Source organism: Natator depressus, chromosome 2 (assembly GCF_965152275.1).
Source record: "Natator depressus isolate rNatDep1 chromosome 2, rNatDep2.hap1, whole genome shotgun sequence".
Taxonomy (NCBI): Eukaryota; Metazoa; Chordata; order Testudines; family Cheloniidae; genus Natator; species Natator depressus.
The window spans coordinates 58,678,102-58,702,526 of NC_134235.1; the positions used below are offsets into that span (position 1 = coordinate 58,678,102).

Here is a 24,425-nt window from a genome sequence, read left to right on the forward strand (position 1 = left end):
AACAATTATGAAACTCTGGAAATTTGTAAAAAGAAAAGGAGTACTTGTGGCACCTTAAAGACTAACAAATTTATTTGCTCAAATAAATTTGTTAGTCTCTAAGGTGCCACAAGTACTCCTTTTCTTTCTGGAAATTTGTGGCTGTGATAATGAACTGGCGAAAAGCTAAAATTTGCTTCTATTTGTTTTCTAAAATTAAAAAAGCAATTTAATATTTCTAGTCTGAGCACATTAGGATTCAAATCCTGCTTTGACCAACAAACATCCACACAGCATATGTATTGTATCTGCCTGCCATCAAAAGGCAACATAAGCCTGACTCTGCTCTACTTTGCACTTGCAGGAATAACTCCATGAAAGTCAATGGAATTAAACCTGTTAGAAGAGATTTAGGTCCAGTGTCTTGCAGGGAACATCACGCTACTTGATAGGGCAGCTCTTCCAAATCCTGAGGAAGTACAACATGGCACCTAATATTCTGATGACTTACACTTTCAGCTGATAGCAACATATACAGTTGCCTGCTTGAGGCTTCACTATGTCCCATTTATATCATATCTGTGTGCATATGGTGTAGGCTGCAGTGTGTTAGACGTGCATAGCTGCCAGTACAACCCCATGTGCTATGATAGGATGCTGCTCATCCTGCCTCACTATGTCATATGCAACACCATCCTGCACCCTTTTCTCCTGGCATTCCACTGAACCCATAGAGTGATTTTGCTCTAAACCTCAGCCAAAACTTTTGGGGAATGGATCACTTGATGATTACCTGTTCTGTTCATTCCATCTGGGGCACCTGGCACTGGCCGCTGTTGGAAGATAGGATACTGGGCTAGATGGACCTTTGGTCTGACCCGGTAGGGCCATTCTTATGTTCTTATGACTGTCATCTAAGACTTATAAAGTGATCCTGCTCTCCAGTATAGGACAGCTCATTTTATAAGCTATGCATTATACATCTAGGAGCAGATTTGAGAGCTAAAATTGTTCTTTATCTTTGTAAATTTACCCTGCGGTTAGCTCAGTCTAAACTTATTTCCAATAATACTGCACACAGTTAACAGCATGTTATTTTTATACCATAGGTGTATGATTTTTTACTTTATTGATAAATTTTCAAATATACCAACATGTTGCTATTTTTCATTTTAGATGGCTTACTTTTACTGATTTGTTTTTAAAACATAGTGAAATACAAACAGAACTATAATTAACATTTTAGGACCTGATCAATACATGTTAATGGAACATTTTCTCAGTCATTTAGTGTTTACAAATTAAATTCAACAAAATGCACTTTGTCTACCCCCACAGCAATTAATCTGTTTTCAATACCTTAAGGCTTTTATTTAGTACATAACTACACTACTGTCCATATAGTATGTGGAGCAGGAACTTGTCCCAGTTCGAGTAACATGCCATGAAATCCATTGTTCCTCCCTTCACCCTCACCCCCAAGTTGTGTGGGTGTATGCAAGTGAAAGCAGCCGCCCAGAAGTAAAGAGTGAAAATGAAATTTAGCTGTCTCTTCACCATGCACAGCTCTGTAAACCTAAGTAAGGATTTCCAAAACCCAGCTCTCCATAGCATTTGATTTTTTCTGGAAAACTAAAGCTAATCCAGATATTATGATCTATCCATTCAGACACTCTACATCTTCTCAGCAACTTTCAATGATTTTTTAAACCAGTTTTTTTGCCCTGTGAGCAGTCCCCTATTCTCCTGCTCCACATGTCCAGTCACTAATGTTGGGTCTCTTGAGCCAGAAAGCAATGCAGATGGACTTCTTTTCATTGTCAAAAGCAACCACAAAAGAAGCAGAATCATTACAAAGCCCAGGATGACTCTATGCCTAGGAGGCAGTGCTGGTGCTAGCCTATTTGGGGCCATAAACAGGAATATTGTTGCACCCTGACAACACATACTAACAACTAACAGGGGGCCCCTTGAGCTGTGTGGGGCCCTAAGCAATTGCTTAATCTGCTTATGCCTAGCACCGAGGAGGGTAAAGTAAACAAGAAGCAGAAGGGCTCCATACCTGCCTAAGAAGGGGTTACGTTCTGCCTGAGGAGGGGTTATGTTGCAAGACCCTAGGGAAGAGCTCATTCTTAAGCAGGAAAAGAAGAGACCATGGCAGGAGTATAATGAAGGAGGAGCCACATGGAAGTCAACATAACTTGGCTCCTGTCCAGTGTCCTAGAATCCTGAAGATAACGATATACACCAACCTTAGGATTCAAAGGGTTAATGGCAAGAGCATTTCTCCATCCAGATTTACTTCTTAAGGAATTTTCCTTGAGTTTAAATTCAGGGAACTAGAAATGACAAATGTGAAAATGATGACATACCCTGATGTTCCCATTATGCCAAAAGGAAATCATTCTATACTACAAATGGTCAGGCTTTCTGTTTGCAGGATTCCTTCCTACAGGATACGTACTGATTTATTATTTCATTATAAATATGCTTATAGGCCCTAATCAGGGATGAAGGTTCCACGGTACCACACCCTGAACATTAAGTAGGAAAAGTTACACATGTACCATAGCTGATGATATCATAAGAAATAAACACAGAACAAAAAAAGCAGAATTTTAGGGATTCATATATTTGTAATCACAGGGCCAGATCCTGAAGTCCTGTCTCATACCTACATCACTCCCTCCCTATGGCAATACAGGAAAACAAGAGAGGGATTTCAATGAGGACTTCTTCACAGAGATCCTCCCACATAGCTTTTTTCATGCATCTTCAAAAGGGGCAATGTGGACAACCCTCAAAGCAGGCAGATCCCCCAGGATCCACAGGATTCCAGGGCCATCTGAACTGATGCTGGGCCCCAGTGACTTCTTCTAACTCCCTAATAGCAGAGCTTGATTGAAGTGTTGCTAGCAGAGACTTCCAGTGGCTATGGGTGCTCCCTGGACAGGGTGAATCATAACCACCAAACAGCTGTATCTGAGTTACCACAGTTACTTCCTTAACTGTTGGCAAATACTGACTTTGTTGTTGTTAAAGCAGGTTATTTTCAAAGTAATTTATTTTAAAATGACACAGTCAATTTAAAAACCACACTTCTGTTCATAACGTTTACTCACTATTGTTACAATTAAGTCATAAAATTCTGAAAAGTGATAAAAATTAGAGCAAAAAACACCACTCCATTTTCATTATCTTGTGCATTTGACACCATTTCCCTCGTAGAGCCTATCAAATTCCATTGTTTGGGTGAATTTTTTTTTTATACAGCACAGGGGAGAGAATACACATTTTAAAAAATAAGAAAAATATGACTGTAAAACGAAAGATTGTCAAGTAGACAAAGGGATAAATCTGGTATATGAAACTATTTTAAATTCATTTATTGTAACTGGTTACATTTCAAGTTGATGGTGTCGGTTTAAAACAGAATTATTTGTAAATATGAAATCTAAACACATACTGTTAAGCTGAAATCAAACGATTATCACTTAATCCTGGTCTTTCAGACTCTGGCCTCTGAATACGATTTAATTTAATACAATGTAATCTAAAAACTAACAGAATTTTATGTTAAAGATTCTGAAATATCCTGTCTTCTGACATGGTACAATGCCAGATGTTTCAAAGGGAATGAACAGAACATGGCAATTAACAAGTGATCCATCCAGGGTCGTCCAGCCCCAGCTTCTGGCAGTCAGAGGTTTAATGACACCTGGACCATGGAATTGCATCCCTGGCCATCTTGGCTAATAGCCATTGATAGACCTATATTCCATGAATTAATCTAATTCTTTTTGGAACCCTCTTCTACCTTTACCGTTTGGGACCATTGAATTAAAAATACAATTGTGTATGTGTTATTGTGAACTGTATGTAACTTCTTTAGGAGACTGACTAATGCAACACCTGGAAAGTATTAGGAACTCCGAAGCCCTTTTGGGGACAATACACGTGAAGTGTATATCCTAGAAAGTACTCGGAAGGAGGGAAATGCAAATCCAAAGGCATATTCAAAGGTGTCTCACAGGTATTTGTTGCATTCCTTCCCACTCCCAGTTGAGCCCTGTGTATGCTTTAGAGGGGCTAGCAATGTGCCTGTGTGTAACGGGGTGAACTTACCCCACACTGCATAGGAAAGGGTTGGGGTAAGTGGGTTGAGACAGCCCCATCCCCATGCCCCTACTGGTTATGCCCCAAATGCAGTACCAGTATAAGAGTGAGCAGCTCAGCTAAGTGGGGGCTCACTACCAGAGAAGAAGGATGTCCGCTGCAGGCTCCAGCCTCAGAGCCGTCGCAGCCCCCGACTGCAGAAGCCAGAGGCACTGAGACCCTGGCAGACTGCTGCACTGGGCAGCACAGCATGGGGAGGAGGTGACCAGCCCTCTCTGAAGAAAGAAGTGGTTCGGGACTATTTAGAAAAGCTGGATGAGCACAAGTCCATGGGGCCAGATGCGCTGCATCCGAGAGTGCTAAAGGAGTTGGCAGATGTGATTGCGGAGCCATTGGCCATGATCTTTAAAAACTCATGGCGATCGGGGGAGGTCCCGGACGACTGGAAAAAGGCTAATGTAGTGCCCATCTTTAAAAAAGGGAAGGAGGAGGATCCTGGGAACTACAGGCCAGTCAGCCTCACCTCAGTCCCTGGAAAAATCATGGAGCAGGTTCTCAAGGAATCAATTCTGAAGCACTTAGAGGAGAGGAAAGTGATCAGGAACAGTCAGCATGGATTCACCAAGGGCAAGTCATGCCTGACTAATCTAATTGCCTTCTACGATGAGATAACTGGCTCTCTGGATGAGGGGAAAGCAGTGGACGTGTTGTTCCTTAACTTTAGCAAAGCTTTTGACATGGTCTCCCACAGTATTCTTGCCAGTAAGTTAAAGAAGTGTGGGCTGGATGAATGGACGATAAGGTGGATAGAAAGCTGGATAGATTGTCGGGTTTAATGGGTAGTGATCAATGGCTCCATGTCTAGTTGGCAGCCGGTTTCAAGTGGAGTGCCCCAAGGGTCGGTCCTCAGGTCGGTTTTGTTCAATATCTTCATTAATGATCTGGAGGATCGCGTGTATTGCACCCTCAGCAAGTTTGCAGATGACACTAAATTGGGAGGAGAGGTAGATACGCTGGAGGGTAGGGATAGGATACAAAGGGCCCTAGACAAATTAGAGGATTGGGCCAAAAGAAATCTGATGAGGTTCAACAAAGACAAGTGCAGAGTCCCGCACTTAGGACGGAAGACTCCCATGCACCTCTACAGACTAGGGACTGAATGGCTAGGCAGCAGTTCTGCAGAAAAGGACCTAGGAGTTACAGTGGACAAGAAGCTAGATATGAGTCAACAGTGTGCCCTTGTTGCCAAGAAGGCCAATGGCATTTTGGGATGTATAAGTAGGGGCATTGCCAGCAGATCGAGGGACGTGATCGTTCCCCTCTATTCGACATTGGTGAGGTCTCATCTGGAGTACTGTGTCCAGTTTTGGGCCCCACACTACAAGAAGGATGTGGAAAAACTGGAAAACATCCAGCAGAGGGCAACAAAAATGATTAGGGGACTGGAACACATGATTTATGAGGAGAAGCTGAGGGAACTGGGATTGTTCAGTCTGCGGAAGAGAAGAATGAGGGGGGATTTGATAGCTGCTTTCAACTACCTGAAAGGGGGTTCCAAAGAGGATGGCTCTAGACTGTTCTCAGTGGTAGCAGATGACAGAACAAGGAGTAATGGTCTCAAGTTGCAGTAGGGGAGGTTTAGGTTGGATATTAGGAAAAACTTTTTCACTAGGAGGGTGGTGAAACCCTGGAATGTGTTACCTAGGGAGGTGGTAGAATCTCCTTCCTTTGAAGTTTTTAAGGTCAGGCTTGACACAGCCCTGGCTGGGATGATTTAGTTGAGGATTGGTCCTGGTTTGAGCAGGGGGTTGGACTCAATGACTTCCTGAGGTCCCTTCCAACCCTGATATTCTATGATTCTATGATGCCCCGATACCTGTGGACACCACAGGGAGTTCAGAGCCACCAGGAACAACTCAGGCAGAGGAACCCAATAGTCGCCCAGACCACAGAGTCATGGTAGAAAGTAGCCCAGGGCTACCCTTATAGCCCCATACTTGACGGGGTCCGCCCAGGCAGCTTATTGCAACCTTGACCACTGAGAAGCACTAGACTATGAAAAGGTGAAGGAGGCTATACTTGATCACACAGGCATCAGCCCTGAGACATACCAAACAGTGTGTCCGTTGAAAGTGGTACCCTTTGGGGGCTAGATGAAGAGCAGTGGCCCAGCACCTCAGGGATTACGCCTGGCTGTGGCTGGAACTGGAAAAGCAGTCCAGAACCCAGGTAGCAGAAGCCATAGTCCTGGAGCAGTTCACTCAAATCCTCCCAGCCGGGGGGAAGTTTACTTGGTGGCCAAAAGTGGAGAGCCACGGGACTGAAAACCAGAAGAACTGGGGGAAGGGGATCAACCAGCTGGGGGAAGCCCATGCCTGACAAAGTCCGGAGGATCCCAATGCCTGTCTGAGACCCCGGCCAACCACCCAGGCACAACTCAGTGGCCGCTTGCCACCCGAGTCTCATCCCAATGGGTGGGGTTCGGGTTGCTGAAAATGGACTCTCTGGCCACAGGGACCTGAGACAGTTATGAGCATGGCCAAGACAGGCATTTCCAAAGGGATTGCCCCTACATGGATTGTAATTATAGACAAGCCTGGGTAGCCAGTCCACAGGCCCAGAAGATGACCCCAGAGAAGCTCGGGGTCCCTGTGCATGTAAATGGGACACCCTTGGTGGCTCTCATTGGCTCCAGATGTAGTCAGACTCTCGTCCAGAGCGAGCTAGTCCCAACCCTTGAACCAAACAGGTCCCATATACATCTACAGTGCATCCACCATGAAATCAGGTCTTTTGCTTGCTTTTACCCTATACTATACAGATTTCACAGGGGAGATCAGCATTTCTCAAATTGGGGGTCCAGACCCAAAAGGGAGTGTGTGTGTGTGTGCGCGCGCACGTGTGTGTAAACAAGGTTATTTTAGGGGGGTCACAGTATTGCCACCTTTACTTCTGTGCTGACTTCAGAGCTGGGCAACCAGAGAGCAGCTTTTGGCCGGGCACCCAACTCTGAAGGCAGCACCCCACCAGCAGCAGTGCAGAAGTAAAGAGTGGCAACACCATGCCTTGCCATCCTTACTTCTGCGTTGCTACCTTCAGAGTTGGGTGGCCAGACAGTGGCGGATGCTGACTGAGGGCCCAGCTTTGCAAGCAGCAGCACAGATGTAAGGGTGGCAATACTATACCATGAATTCCTTACTTCTGCGCTGCTGCTGGCAGCAGCTCTGCCTTCAGAGCTGGGCTCCCGACCAGCAGCTGCCACTCTCCAGCTGCCCAGCTCTGAAGGCAGCACCACCACCAGCAGCAGTGCAGAAGTAGGGGTTGTGGTACTGCTACCTTCTTACAATAACGTTGTGAACCCTCCCTCTCCCCGCGTTAATAATTCCTTTTTGGGTCAGGACCCTACAATTACAACAGCGGTGACATTTCAGATTTAAATAGCTGAAATCATGAAATTTACAATTTTTAAAAATCCTATGGCTGTGAAATTGACCAAAATGGACTATGAATTTGGTAGGGCCCTAAGAATGAGATAAGCCACCCTGTTACATGCACCCTCCAACTCCTTTACATCTAGAATACTGGTCAATTGTTTGTCATGATTTTCTTTTATCTCAGCATAGATTAATATACTGCCCATAAATATACCACCTCTTTGTCCTCTAAGTTGTTCTCTCATTTTCTGTTGTGGATTGGAGATTTCTTTGTGATGTCAAATGGCAATCTGTAGTAACAGTACTGTCAGAGTGAAGAAATAAATGTGTTCATTGTGCCAGTGTCTGGAGGCAGGGTCCTCTGCCTAAAACTGACTTCCAGCATGAAGTAATGAATAGAGGTTGATTCCATTCAATCTAGGAATAATATCTTCTGTAGTAAAGAAAGCAAATTTGTCTTTAGGCAGATTTCTCTAACTTTGATATGCTGAGCCATAAGTGCACTTTCAAAATATTTTTAAAGGACAAAGTTAGAAAGGGTATAAATTATTAATAATTCCTAGCTCTTATATATAGTTGTCATTTGTACTAGAGTATAATTCATACTGCTCTATTGTAATAAAACCAAATATCATTAATACACCGTATAGCGTATTTTAACTTTCATTCACTCTTTGACTACAACCTTTCACGGAGCAATGTTTAGCATTTGGTGTCAAAAATTTAACAGCAACAAGTTCATTTTCACAAACACTAGGGGATATATAAGCTTAGGCCTAGCCTAAAACAAGGCATCAAAAAGCCTGTAATGCTAAACCTCCTCTCTGATGAATGGCACACCAGTTAATGGACTTATATGTAATAAGAAAATGTAATGTATTTAAAACAATGAAAAACTTAAAACAGCAAGTTAGCTGAGTGAAAATGACTCTCACAAAACTAAGGGAGATCTATCATCATCTGCCCTCATTGGGACTCATTTTGAATTAAAATATGGAAAGAGAACATAATGTGTGTAATTTATTAGTCCAGCCCAGATCCTTTCCTTTTTGTAATCACTTCTGTACATGCGCACCCCCTCAAACTCATGCCTGGTAAGTTGCTGTGTACACCATATTCTAGGAAAAGATATACAACTTGTAATATAGAGGAGCATTCATTAAGAGTGAATGTAAATATACTGTTGCATTTTCCTAATCAGCCAGAAGACAGCTATAGAGTTCCCAAGAGCCAATTTTTCTCCTGCTCAGTAAAGCGTTCTGGTTTTCATGCACCAGGGCTCTGTCCAAAATCTGAGAGTAATAGTTCCAGTGTTAACAGAATAACCTGATCAACCGCTCTGACAAGGAAGTGATATGAAATCTCAGATTCAGAGCCTGAAAAGCAAGAATAGACTTCCCAATTTTGTTTAATTTACTAGAGTCTTACATGTTCCATTGAGTCACTTCACCCACAAGACATTACCACAATTTTATTTTCCCCAGTAAGAATCCAATAACCTTAAGACACTTTCAATTCAAAGTCTGATGCTATGTGTCTCTGTCCCTTTTATTATTAACCACAATTATTTTTTGTGTTTCTATGACTTCCATCTTGAATGATGCTCAAGTGCTTTACAAACTATAACCATGCAACACCACTGAAACACCTCCAAAGTGCAATGCAGCAATTTACCAGTGTATAGTATGCTGTCCAGCAAGGTGGGAGGAAGACATTTTGGATAAATCCCATTCTTGAGAAAAGTGCTTTAATCTTTACTATCCTTGCTGAGCAGACAGGACCATCTTTAAGTGTCCAGTCCAAAGGATGAGTTTAAGAGAAATAAAATTAATTCAGTCCCCAAAGAAAGAATATTTGTCTAACTATTCTGGAGATTGGTCCTGCAGCCACTGTACGTGTCAATTTCCAAAGAGCCATCACAGAATCCATGGATTTCAGGGCAGATCTGCACCTGAGTAGGTTAGATCAAACTGTTGCTAACCTACACCAGCTGGCAACAATCCAGAAATAACACCCCTTACACCAGGGCTGGGAGGTGGGGTCGCCCAGGAGCCATATTCTGATTTCCTGGCTCTGTACCAGCTCTCCCACACACGGAAAATTCCTATTCTGCAAACGGCTGTAACTCAAAAATGAATGTGGTCCTGTAACTTATAGTAGGTTAGAATAAAATGCCAAATAGTTCAGCAAAGGTAATTAAAAATTTAAAGAGCGTAGGAAAAGGATACTTACAACTGAGGCCACAGTTATCTCAGTGTAAGGAAAGCCCTAATTTAAGAACTGAATAGAAATAATTATGTGCAGATTCCTCCTTTTTCAATCTTAGCAAATATCATTTTCTTTTATTACTCATACATCACACTAAAAGTAAACAGAGTCTATAAGCAAAGGCATTATATCATGTAGCAGCTGCAGTACTGAGATAGCTTTATCTTCTTTACAGGTTCGACTGAACTTATCTAAAAATGTCAATCTCAAATTAAATCACAAACATTGATCTCAAGCAAGAACAACATGATTTGAAAGTTCAGGCTGAAGAGAAAAAAGGAGAAACCATCCCAGAATACTGATGGCTAGTACTGTAGTTCAATTAGCAGCCCACAGTACACTGGCATTTAGGATAAGATGTGAACTGATCGTGGGTAAGTCACCTTTAATGACTACAGCATGTTTCAGACCCACAACTGTACCTTACTGAAAGAAGTACTACATCTTAAGCATGTAACCAGTGTGACATTACTGACAAAAATCTAGCTGCATTCCACACAATTGTGTGTTTTCAGTTAGACGGTCAGAAATATCTGGTTTTAATGGGCATATTCAATGTTCTCTCAGAGGCATTTGGTGCATTACTTCCCACTCTCAGTTGTGCACTGTGTATGCTGTAGAGAGGACAATGATGTGTCTGTGAAATCTCTCTCTCTCTTGCATTTCAGAGTGTTCTCGGGGTATTTAAGTAGTTCATGACGCATACTCCCAACACAACAGGAACACATGTGCACATCAGCTCTTCCCTGGGAGAGGTATCGGGAGGCACTGCCTCCTCACTGTTGATGACTATCTTCTCCAGAGTCATCCACTGCTTTGGGAATGTTGGTCAGTATGGATAAGGTATCTGTGGAGTTTATTATTATTATTAAAGCACAGCCTCTAAATCTGGACCCCAGGCATTATGGAACTGTTTCTTACTTCTGCCTCCTATATACACATCAGACAACTGGCCCCACCCTGCACTCTTTCCTATTTACCTCTACAGCACAGCAGGTAGCTGGGAAAGAGCAAAGAGTAGTCATTGCCACACAGCGCACCAGTGGCTTCCTACAGCAGCTTCAGATTTCTTTCCTCCTCATTCATGGCTAATAGCCATAGTGATTCGTAGGATAGAAGGGGACAGGGATCTGTGTTGCTTCTCCTTCCAAAAGCCAGACAAGACCTTCACTCTTAGGACACACCTGCACACTACATCAAACCGCAGAAACTTCTGGAAAGCTTTGACTTTTGGGGCCATAAAGAACTGTGCTATGGAACATCCTATATGAGTTTCCATGAGGACATGTGGTTCCCAACACCCTCAGCCCTTAAGTTATCACTCTTTAAAATAAGTCAGCTTTCACACATTGGCAATTTGCTTTCTCCCTAGTTAAGACTTGTTGGACTGGCACTACTGGTCCAATTAACTGGTTAATTGATTGTTCAAATTATTAGTTTTTCCTGTGATTATATTTAAGTTCTAGAATTCTAGACACATTGGGTTAATTTGTTTTTCCACCATAATGGCAAACCCCAGGGAAAAGAATCGATTTAAGACCTGCCTTTTTTGTGTGGGAAATATATCTGCAATAGCCCTCCCTCCCCCCAAAAAAGTCTGATGTCTTTTACTAATGGACAATAAATGCTCCATTTGCCTTGGTTTTACCTCTTGGCCCCATCAGGACAAAATTTTCTTTGTAGCCCACCGTTTACACCTTCTCTAAAAAAAGTAATTTTTTTCCAGTTTAAACCGATATCGTTTACAATTCTTAATCTAGTTTATGTAAGTAAGTGATTGTTTATTGGGATAAAAGCCATGAAATGGCTTGTTTTCTTTAATTAAAAGTTTTATTTTAAGTGAACAGTGTCCCTGATCTCCCTTTCACTTATCCAGTATAACTTTGTTGACTTCAGTGGAGTTACTCCTAAATGACACCTGTGTAAAAGAAATACCACCACCTTTAGTACATATTTATAATATATTAGTAAGTTCAATATTCCACAGTCACATTAAAAAATTAAAAGCAACTTACTGCGAGAGAGATTCTCAAGGGCTTTCCCCAGCTTCTTACTCTCCTGAAGAATATGATTTAATTCATCAAACTCATGGCTGTCCGGTTTTGTCCGCCAGTCCCATTTAGGATGCTCTATTGACCTTGGCACTAAAGTAAAATTATATATAAAGATTAGATTTCATAATTCAGAAAGCTACAGTAGCAATAAGCTGTGCAATGAGTCTACAAGATCAAGAATGCTCATAATGTTGAAGTCAGTTTTCCCCTTCCTATAACATTAACTGGATATATTTTTATTTCAGTTAGTGGGGAGGTTCCAAAGGAGGGGGGGAGGGAAGGGTCCTGAGGCAGGATTTCCAAATGACCTTTGTTACCAAATCAACTAATCACCAGGAACAGCTAACACTGAATTCTCAGACCACAAAAAAAAAAAAAAAAAAAAAAAAAAACAATGTACACATTGGTCTGCAAGTGAAACCACTACATGGTAAATGAAACGTGTGCCTATTGGCCAATAAAAGGAAAGACGACAAAATGGAAATAAAGAACTACTATTTCTGTTTATTATTAGTTTTACTATAAACAAAACATGTTTTATTTATATAAATACTCCTGCCATTGTCTCAATTCAGTTTACACAAAAGCAAAAAAAACAATTGCATCCAATGAAGTGAGCTGTAGCTCATGAAAGCTTATGCTCAAATAAATTTGTTAGTCTCTAAGGTGCCACAAGTACTCCTTTTCTTTTTGCGAATACAGACTAACACGGCTGCTACTCTGAAACTGAACAAAATAGGTCTCTATAACATACCAGGTAAAAGGCTTTGTAAGCATATGAGCTTTTACTCTGTTCCCTTTGGGCTTCTTGGGAAGCATACTCTTCTGTTGAGTCTGCATTACAACACGCAAGAGATTTTATCTTAAGAGAACATTAGCTCAACTCTAAAGATGACCTCAACTGCTATGCCAGAGGATAGAAAGCTCCCTCATGTCAAAAGCTATATAAGTGGATTGCTGCATTCTGCATCAAGCTGCAACTCCCGAGTTAATACACACTGCAGTAACACTATATGGAAGTGACAAAATTCTGGGTGATGCTAGTAACATTCCTTTCAAAAAGAAATAGCCAATGTCACTGCCCCACATTCAAATGAAAATAATTTATAAGAAAATAAGAACATGACTACTGCTTCACCTCATTTAAACAGCTTTGACATCTTCCTTTTTGATTTCACTAAGTCTCAACTCCCTTTATTTACAAACTACATCTGCACCAAATACATAAAAACAATTTACAGACTTCTATATCTTGTGCAGCATAAACTGGCACTTGAAATGATATGGAATTGCTGGGTTCCTGGTTAAAAAGAGTTATTCAAACCGATGAACATAAAGAAAGCTAAGGAGTACTTGTGGCACCTTAGAGACTAACACATTTATTTGAGCATAAGCTTTCGTGAGCTACAGCTCACTTCATTGGATCTAATTCTTTCCTCACTATGAGGATGTAGGTCATTACTGTCAATAGGAATCACATGCACAATAATTAAAGACCTTTTTGTATTTGTTTTTGTTGCTTTAGTCATCCTTTTAATTACTGCATTTATTTTAGTGCTCTCCCATTCCGTATATTAGGATTTTTTAATGTTTATTAAAAGTCTTATTTCTTATTTTTATACTACTCTGAATAACTGTCTTCCTTATTAGCCCTAACCAGAATTGATTTTTCCTCAGATGCACTGCAGAAAAAATAGAAATACTGATTATTTCCCACAGATTCTAGAATAGAAAGCAAAAGTCCATTGTCTTTTCTGAAGTTAAAAATCACGTGTTGCTTCTTCTACTAATTTCCCTCTTAAGCATTTATTAACTTTTGATATTACAATAAATTAGCAGAAGAAACTAGATCATCCATGCCTTTGAATTTGGGTCTTGGCTTATTTTTCCACAATTAGGTAGTCTCTTGTACAGGTTTCACTGCATATCATTTCTATTCATTTCTATTCACTTCTCACTTCAGATTTAGTATAGCCCCTTAGTAATATTCCTACCCTTCTCCTGTTTATGCTTAATCATTCATCAAAATGTTTCCTTATTTTAAATCCCCATCATATTACCTGAATCAGCCTTGTGTGTTATTCAGATCTATAAACAATCTTTGCCTTGAAAGGATGCACCTATAATTTATGACATTCATAGCATTTTTGTATGGAAATCAGTTAGCTTTTCCCTTTTATAAAGTTGAGATTTCATATCAGAAATCTTTCATTCTACATCTCAGAAAGCTGCCCCTTTGCCACCAGCTTCCATTCTCTCTCTCTCTCTCCCACCCCCTTTTCCCTCCCAACATCTACAACAGACACATCCAGTCTCTTAGTTAAACCTTTGTTCCTAAAAAGAATAATCAGTTTTCTATAGGGATATTATTTTGTTTTTTAAAGAGAGACACAACTGTCTTTTCAAAGATCGGACTTGCTGGTGAATCAGACCATTGGCTCATTAAATCTTCTAGCAATAGTTTCAGGGAATGCAACTCCCGCCACCATAAGGCATGTGCACACACACCCATGGTGGTGGTGGAAAATTCCTAGGCAGTCATTGAGACACTCTGTGGCAGCCAGTTTATGCTTGAAGTGAGGTAGCATATACTTCTTAGTGTGCATAACTACAGACATCATTATTGGTCATAAAATTAGCCATCCCCTTATTAAAGCCAACAACATCTATCTTTTAGTTCCCTGTGGCAAAAAGTGCTAACATGATCCCTGGATGTATAACAGAGGAACACTAAGCAGGAATAAGGAGATATTACATCTGCATAGGACATTGGTGAGATCACTGCTGAAATGCTGTCTCTACACTTTAGAAAGGATGTTAAGGAGACGGTTTAGAGCATAGGTACTGGAACTAGCAGTGCGAGGGGTGCAGCAGCACCCCCTATTTTAAGTGGTTTCCATCATATACAGGGTTTACAGTTTGGTTCAATGGCTCTCAGCACCCCCACTTTCAAAACTGTTCCAGTATCCCCCGGTTCAGAGAAGAGCTATAGGCATGATTTGTCGTCTGAAAAAAACTAGTCCTTACTATGATGTGAAAAGAGCTCAATCTATTTAGTTTATCAAATAAAAGATTAAGAGGCAAATTGATCAGTCTTTGATACAAGCATTCTATAAACATAAATAGATAACATTTAATCTAGCAGTCAAAGGCCTTACAAGATCGAATGGGCAGAAACTAGAGTCAGCAAATTCCAGTTGGAAATAAGAAAATTTTTAAGCAGCAGGGATAATTAATCACTGGAAAAAGCTTATTGGGAATTGTTGTAAATTCTCCATCAATTGGAGCTTTTAAATCACAAAAACGTAAACTGCCATTCAACCACAAGTTATGGTCTTGATGTGGGAATCACTGAGTGAAATTATATGGCCTAAATTACACAAGAAGTCAGACTAGGTAACGATAAAAAAAAATTAAGGACAAAGACTCAATGAGCTGTAATATTCAATTGATTTAAATCACTTTGAAACTTATTTTGGGACGATAAATATTATAAAACAGAATTTTTCTCCAAGTGAAGATTAAGATGCTGGGACACTATGATGTACTATCATGATTTATTAAAGCGGAAGTAACAAAAGAACTACGAGCACAGTTGAGAGGATAGAATAAATCAAGGATTAAATATTTCAGGCAGACAAACAATTGATGCAGTGGCTTTCAGAAGTCTTGGTTACTCTGGGACTTAAACTTACTACAGAAATCATTTCTGAAAGAGTTACAGAAGGAAGGAGTTTCTGTAGTTAGTCTACTAGTATGGCTTTTATGGCACACAGTATATGCGAATCTCATTTCAGATGCAGTTTTTAAAAGGTGTGGGAGAAATTTCAGACCTCCAATATGGATAACATAAAATGATAAAAAGACCTTTTCATTACTTGAGCTAAGATACCATTCCAGAACCTGGACTTTATACTTCATAATATTGAATCCCCATCACCAGTTCTAAGATTTGTAGAGTCCTGGAAGAGGGCATAAATATTTCAGAGTAAAACACAGGAATTCAGCACAAATATTGTTGGTAAGATCACCAGATGGGTAAAATAAGGACTGAAATCTGTAGTGGTAGATGTGGTAATTCTTTAAAAGTCTATTAAAAATATTATTAGCTATATCAGCTGGCCTCCTGTCTTTAATTAATGTCTACCGTCAGCCCATCCTCTTGGGGCACCCTGCATTACTCCTGGTCCTTGAAGCATCAGGACGGCAAGGCCTGTGACTGTCTCCCTCTCAGTCTCTACGGCCAGCAGTCTTTGAGGCACAGCAATCTTCTTGCTGTTCACCACCCTTTCCTGTGTCAGGTTCTCTCTTTTTAAGCATCTCCACCCTGGCAGAGCAAGCTTTACAGGTGTGCCTTGTTAGAGCTGAATGAGGGTATGCCCCTTCACAACATCTATGGAACTGCACACAGTGAAACTTTTAGAAAGTACTGTGGCTATACACGTTATGTACCTTTCTTCTCTGCAATGGGAAAGGAAGTACCAGTTTTGATTATTCTGAGTCAAGATAGATGGACTTCTGATGTGTATTTCTATTCCTCTTGTTTGCAGTGTGGCTCCATCTTTATAATACACTGAGCATTAAATCAAGTGGCATTCCAGTGGTGGAGATTAGGCCACTAGCAGATTAATGGCTCAGAGAGGCCACCTTGCTGCTTATGTTGTATATCCCTAGGAAAATTGTAAAAAATCAGCTCTAGTGAGCACATCTTGTGTATAAACCTAAATGTTCAGTTTCCACCAACTCCTTTCCCTACATTCATATTGAGCTTGCAACAACTCTAGTACCACTGAGTTTCCTGTGGCAGATGCCTAAACAAATCCAGGGGGTGCCCAGAACACCACTCGGTTTAGAACACCACTTGGTTTCCCAATACTGATGACTCCTTAGGGTCCGTCAGCCTGATGTGTGGCTGGGTTATGTGGCAGCAAGAGGCTAGAGCATTCCTCACAGCTAAATAGCTGAGGATCAGAATTAGGCCCCATTATTTTTTTCTGAAGTAGGAATCATACAATGACAGTGAACATGAAGTGCTCTGCCTAACTGTACATTTCTGCTCTTAGACAAATATACTTGTATATATACAAAGTATACAAGTATACTTTTTTCTTCTGAATTCTCACTCCTGATAGGGATAGTATTAATGTAGCTATGTTTATACTGATGGGCCTAAATTTACAATGTTATATACACATTTATAACCAGTTTTTTCTCAATAGTGACCTAGTAGGAGTGCATCCTAGTCCCCCAAATACAGCTGGATGGCTTCATTGTGTTTTTGATCTTGGGAAATGTTGTAAGTGATTTATGAAGCATCTGTTTTACTTGTATGAACAAACTTAGATTTTATTAAGTTCAAAATAAGTTTATTTAATATTTGGTACCATACATGTGTGCATTGGCACTACTATACTTCATTAAAATTCCTTTATCACCATTTACCTTACAGGTCATTGTCAATACTCTTGTTCCTTTCCTTTAACATATAATTAGGCTTTCCCAGCAAGTCTCAAAATAGTCCTCCTATTTCCTGACACTACTTATGTCTAAAACCAGATGTGTTTTCAATGAGTTGTTTGCACTGATTGATTTCATTGAAGAAACTACCTACCTCTGCTATTATTAGCACTAAGAATATAGAGAATAGGTTTTGTGTATGTGTTGGCAATTGAAACATCAACCAAAATCAACATTGTAAAACATAAAACAGTACATAACATTCAAACTTATTTTTTTCTAAATTAATCCTATTCATATATGGTAGCACAATACTACTAACAGTCTATGGTGTGTATTAAAATATAACTAGAACTGAAGTCTATTACGACGTGTATCCAACCATTTCAACTGAAGAGACAGCCTGTTTTGCATTTTATTTCAACCCTGAGTACAATCGGATGGTTGTATTGATTAGTAAAGCATTGGAATTTACTTACATGACTTGGATTCCGGTGATGGTGGAGAAATATTGGACACAGCGAGGTCACTCTTTGACTTTTTAGGTTTCTTTGCATTTACCTGCCAGGGTTTATCATAACTTCTACAATCTCTTCTTGTTCCTTTGTTTTCTGTCGCAAAAATAAAATTTCAGGTGATTACATTTGCATGGTCACTTTTCAAGGTTATGTTACATGATAAACCCAGTTTGACAAGGCACCTCCTTCACCTTGTTAGCCTCAGCGTTTCTCTCTCTGGCAGTGGAGGCCTGGAGTGCAGCAATCCTACTGCAGGGGTTTTTAATTCTTTGCTTTGGTTTATTTTTTCAATATTTACACTGTGGGCCTCAGGGTAGGCCCAAGCAGTTCTTTTAAGCAAAAAATAAAATAAAATAAAATAAATCAAACTCAACACAAAATAAATGTTTTCCCATCCCCACCCCAGATCATTCTCTTATTATGCTGGCTTCTGGTTGCCAGTCCTTCTCCATACAAGAGTTAACATGACTGTTTCCCCTATAAGGAGGGGAGCAGCCTCCCATCTGGGAGAAACCTTTTCTCCCTGTTGTCCCTACCCTACTGCAGCTACTGCGCCCCTCCTGTCTGTGTGTCTCTCTCTCCCCCTCTCCCACCAGAAGAGGTGTTTCTAAAAGTCACTGGCAGCCCTTAATTGGTCTCTAATTAACCTGAGAACCTCTTTTCAGTTCATAGGAAAAAGGGCCTTCTCCATTCTATGGCTGATAAACCAGCCTCCCACTACTCTCTCATAGAGAGGATGTTGGCTCAGGGAGTTCTCTGCGACTGTGGGGCCTATTTCTGATCCTCCCTCTGTTCACACATTTGTGCAGAGCTCCTCTGGGCTGCGTCCGCTGGCTCTTTGACATCTTCAAGGAGCAGTGGGCGCTGCCTGGGGTTTTCTGCTCAGTGACCCCTTCAGGTTCCCTACTTTTGACCCTTTGACCCTCACACCCTTTGACCCTGTCCTTTTTTTCTTCTGTTGTCCCCCCTGTATTTATTTGAGTCCCAGGCTCAGTGGATTCTCCTATAGCTGGGGGAGGGTCCTTTAGCCATGGGGCGGCTTGCACAAACCCACTTCCCCGGAACCCAACAGGACCACTCTCTCATAGCTGTCAGGTCTGACTTTGTCACACCAGATAAAAATATACCCAATAGATCCAGGCAACCCAAAGTATCAGTCTAGGACCATAAGGCCAGCTGCTCTTCCTCTTCCCCTTGCTGAATTATGCCAAACACAATTTCAGATCCTGGCACAAGAATATACAAACTACTGCTTGCTTTCTTTCACATTTAACTTGAGAAATTTATGGACATGCCTTTGAGTACAAATGCAGGGGATGATCCTTAGCTGTGACACGAAGCCTCAACACAGTTGAGAAGTGGGGTGAGGAAAACGGAAACAATGACTTTAAGCCTCCTTTGCACTTCTCCAAAACTAGGGCTACTTTCTGACGGGCCAGAAAACAAGCACAAACTGGAGCAATGAGAAGGCTGCTCCAGCTTTCACTAGCTGGATATTGCAGCCAGGAATCACTAGGGTGGAGGAATGCCCATACCTACAGGCCATGCCCTGTGTGCCAGTCACAAGCCTGTGGGAGGCACAGAAGTCCTTACAGCAGATCTACACCACCTAAATATCCCCTTTGCATGGAAGAGCATGCTGTGACCAGTTACGTCACTTTAGGGCAAGTTTGTGCCAGTGGAGGGCAGGAGCTGGCATATATTATACAGGTATGGAGTTTAAATTAAGTCTTGTTTTGAATATCCTTCTTTTTTGATGTATTTAAAACAATCCCTGTTTTGAGACTATTCCTCAGAGTGTTAATGGAAATAGTTATTTAGCATTTATTTATATGTTCCAACTTTATAGCTAACATTCAGCTTGGTGTCCTTCATTAATGAGTGCTTTACACCTGCCAGTTAAGTACATTTTGTTTTTTGTGGGAATTAAGTTACAGTCACACTTTCTAAGTGTAATTCAAGGGAAGAGCTACCATTAAACACAAGCAATACAAAAATTAATGGACAGATTCTGGTAGCCTTAATCATATTACTGTATGGCACTATTTGAAAAGTGTATGGAAATCAATTGCACTTTAAAGTTACATAAATAACGGGCATCAACAAGAGGCCAAAGCTATTCCACATCAGAGGTCAGAGCTCATCTGCTTCCTGTCTGACTCCCCTCTCCCTGGCCCCTTTCAGGCCCCTCCATGTTCTACCCCAACTTCCAGTGGTTCTGAAAAAAAGTTAAGTGCTTATACTCAAAACTGTAAATGCCAATTGCATTTAATGAAATGTATTCGCCACACAATTAAAAGTTAACCACTATGCATCTGATGGAGGCCTGCTGTGTTCCGACAGATTTGCAGTCAACTTTTGTCACAAAACCAAAATTTTAATAAACACTGTTATGGATGAATATGTACCAAAAATCTACTGGCTTATCAATGTGGGGATTGCTATTTTAAACTCAGAGTGCTTGCTATTGCAAATGTTTTAAAATCTCAAAACACAAATTTGTCACACAGGGATTCATACAATAGTAAGAGCTTCTTCCTGTAAAGTGTTGAGGTGAAGGGTGGTTAAAATGTGTTATTAAAAATCTAAATAAAGATTAACTCCAACCCATAGCTCCGCTGTATATTTCATCTATATTTATTTGTTTTGTAGATCTCTTACAGTTTGTATATCTTGAATTATATTGTTACCATTTTTGACTTGATCAATTAGCCTATATAAGGGTCTTGCAGATTGTTTCCATTCAGAGGAGAAATTGATGGAGTCAAGCTTTTTGTTTTATGCAATCCTGTTTATTTACCATAGGAATCAAACAAGAGGCGGCACTTCCATTGCTCATAGTTGTAAGCCTCTTTCCAGGCAGCACTCTGCCCAAAAAACTTCTGTCTTGGCTCTCCCTCAGGGTCACATTGCACGTGCTTCATATGCTTTCTCTCTCTCTGCCTGTTCTCCAACTGCTTTTGCTCATAAACATGCATACCCCCATCAAACAATATCCAACCCCCTGAGTACCCAGAAAGATGAAATGTGGAGCATTGAAAAAGATAGAAAATTAAATGTTACAAGTCAAAATTCATTGAGTTTTCTTGCCCTTAAGTGGGAATAACCCAATTAGGGGAACATCTGGCCATATATGCCTTATGGATTTGTCTCCTTTCTACCATATGGATTTCCTGAATGGTACAAAGAATAAATAAAAAAATCTATTTAAGAAATATTAGTTTCTGTTCATTTTACAATACTCACCTCTGTTTTCTTCATGTTATTTCTTTGGCATAATAGTATTTTTTTTTAAATCTCAAAACATACAAATATTCCTCACTTACCTGATGTCTCACTTTCTGCCCAGAGAGCAGCAGATCCAGACAACGTTCTCTGAAGCTGACTCCGGTTCCCCTGTTTGGACTGAAGATAGTCAATGAGAAATGGGATTGGCTGGTCAGGAGTCTCTGTTATCAGCTTGGTCATCAGTTCCTTAAAGAAATGGGCAGGGGGGACAAAAAAAAAAACACTTAGTGCAGCATTGTACCTTATACTGATCAAAAAATAAAGGCGTATTAATAACTGTAATTAATTAAGCCAGAGCCTAACGTCAACATTTGCGAGGAAAGTTTGAGTTGTCAGTCATGTTAAATTATTAACCATTACTAGTATTAACCTGTGGAGCATTCACATGTGTGTAATACTACTAGTTATTCAGAATGTCCTCTGGAATGATCCTGAGGACACTTGATCACATACACTTGAGCATGTCTGGTATTCCATACAGTGATACAGCCGCAATGATACAAGCATTCCAGTAAACTCACACACATTTTGATTCTGATCTCTTTGCATGACTGCAAAGGAGGAGAAACACCATTGACCTTAATGTTATACCAATGTAAGACCAGAATCTGGCCCACAAACTCAACAGATCATATAGATTTTGTTACAGGAATGAAAATACCCAAGGCCCAATTTTCAGAACTGCTAAGCACCCACAGCTCCCACTGACTGTAGATGTGAGTAGTTGTGTGTGTTTTCACTGAGGAGCTTGCAAAATGAAATTTAGTTATACACAGCTGCATTTGCAAAATTTTCTCAGAGGATGCAACTTTCTGAATTAAAACTAGCTTCCAGTTTTAATGTAGTCTAACCCTAGGTATTCAGAGTTTTCCCAGTACATCCAATGAAGTCAATAATTAAAGGCAGCTTGTGTGGTATGTGTTCTGTAAATTAACTCTTTAACAGTCCAACAATATAAAAAAAGCATAAAACAACAAAGCACAAAAAGCATACAGGCATATGAGATGCTGAGTGCCCTCAATGCCCATTTAAATCAATCATTTTTCTTGCAAACCACACTGGTATTATTCATTTAAGCTACAAATACATAAATGGTACTATATATTTTAGCCCAGGTGGCAGAATGTAAAACAAATATTGTATACAAAACATGTGTATCAAGCCAAAGTCAGAGACCATGATTCATCACATGGTCTATCATCAGACCAACACATTTTGTGTAGTTCACTCTATCCTCTGATTCTGCATTTCTGGTTAAGCTAATTGTTCATGGTAGCTACCTCCCATGAGCCCTCTCATGGCTTCGGGCAGCCTTGCAAGCGGCCCCCTGACTCAATATGCCCCTTCAAGGGGCTTCTCTCATAACTCTCAAACACTTTTGTCCATTCTTGGATTCTGCTTTATTCAATTAAACATTCAAAATAAAGTTCGCAAGTCCATCCATTGTCTCAAGCCTTTCCTGCCTGTAGTCTCATTCCCCAAGTTTCTCTGCTGGATCCTCCTTGCTCCAACAATCTCTGTTTTCCCTGATAACTATTCTCCTGCAGCTCCCTGCTGCCCTTTATAAGGGAACCAGATGATCCTTCCTCAAATGTTCCCCCTTAGTAATCAGAATTGGCTGCCCCCAGGTCTCTAGCCCTTAAGAGGCAAGCCACCCTATTACCAAGTACAAAACCAATAAAATAAATACACAAAAATCTTGTAAAGCATTTGGGGTTGCAACACCCACAACATACCTGACACAAACCCACAACATGCAAGGAAGAAATGAAAAACGAAGCTAACAGAGTACATACCCTGAATTCTTCCATGCACAGTGTTGACTAATACATGCTGGCTAGCATACATATATATTATGCTGATAATGTTATCCATAAGATATATTACAAGCATTTAAGTACACATATTAAGCACTAATATAGCTGTTATAGTGCCCAAATTGTCCTGTACCTTTGTTATAATCCTGTTCACTTGTGCTAAGCTAAACTGTCAGTATCAGGACATATAATTGTTTCCTTATAGGAACAGAAAGGGAGTTACCCTCACAAACCTATTTATCCTGGTACTGGCATAGGAGGTGTCTTCACGCCCATTAGTACCTGGAATGCATGGGTTAAGAACAAAAGATAAAGAAGTACACCATGGTACCAGAAATAAACAAGGTAAAAAGATGATAAATTGAATCCAGTTTCAGGTGATATATACAGTACTTTGTAGTGGTAAACAAGTAAGGTATACAAAGATGGCTTTACGGCTGTAACTTGAGGGAGCACACATTTTGCGTAAGGTGAATGTAACATTGCTGCACGGGACTGCTCTTCAGAGACTGGTATTGTATAGAATCCTTTTCCTGTACCATATTAATAAATCTGACTGACAGTGGTTATTTGGCGTCAAGTATATTTCATTACGAACCAAAGTGCAGTCAAGCAACTGACTATACAATTTATCAACAAATTGGCGAGCCAGCCAAGAGCCATCTAGCCACATCATCAGTCAAACCAAGAAGCATGTGATCACGACATAACTGCTTGGAAGGGGATCCAATTCAGTAAGTGGTAGGACACTAGTGTTTGTGAATCTCTGGTACACCCAGGCAGTTGGCCAAGCCAAAGAGAGTTATAAGCTTTCAGACATTTCCAGTATGCACAGGAGGTGCTACCGTGATTTTTAATAATAAGCGCTACTATGGCAAAATGCCTTTTTAAAAGTAACCAGTTTTATAGATAGTGCATAATACAGCACTCTAGGAGAAACGCCAATACTTTAGGAATTCCTGGGCAAAAAGCTACATTTTAAGTGTGTGTATACATTCACAAGTTAAAGCGTTTCCTAGGCAAAAGCCATATACAGAAATCACAGACATGGCTAATGAAAGGGAAAGACAGGACACATTATAATCCTTTATTGTACACTTTATAAATGAACACAGAGGTGCATCGTTCTGGTTCAATATTGTAAATAACCTCAACCCTTGTGGTCATGTATGTAATCTGTTTAAATCAGAAATGGAGGAAAAACAAAGTAAACAGGGGAGAGAAAAGGATTGAAAGGGCATGGCTATGCAAGGGCTCTATTTAACTTGCTTAGCTTTAAACAGTAGAATAAAAGATTTAATGGAAAACAAATACAGACAAGGAGCAGAACAGTCTCAAAACAGCAACTGGAGGGTGTTAATAGTTTGAAAACCTCCTTAGCATGTAACTTGTAGGATGCAAGAGATGCAGTCAAGGAATTTCAAATACAGTGTAGCCAGGAGAAAAGGGAAAAAGCTAAGTGGGTGCAGCAAGCACAAGATCTAAAGGGTGCTC

General features: G+C 40.4%; 1 protein-coding gene across 3 annotated transcripts in view; it reads right to left on the reverse strand.

Annotated features, from left to right (window-relative positions):
• The window catches only part of C2H8orf34 (chromosome 2 C8orf34 homolog), a 220,104-nt gene that overhangs the window by 162,795 nt on the left and 32,884 nt on the right, over positions 1–24,425 (reverse strand). For all 3 annotated transcript variants that reach the window (XM_074944265.1, XM_074944264.1, XM_074944266.1), the window contains exons 2-4: positions 21,153–21,300; positions 17,788–17,919; positions 11,813–11,941 (exon numbers count right to left, since the gene is read on the reverse strand). In XM_074944265.1, coding sequence (XP_074800366.1) covers positions 11,813–11,941; positions 17,788–17,919; positions 21,153–21,300 — 409 coding nt within the window. The remainder of the gene's footprint in view (positions 1–11,812; positions 11,942–17,787; positions 17,920–21,152; positions 21,301–24,425) is intronic.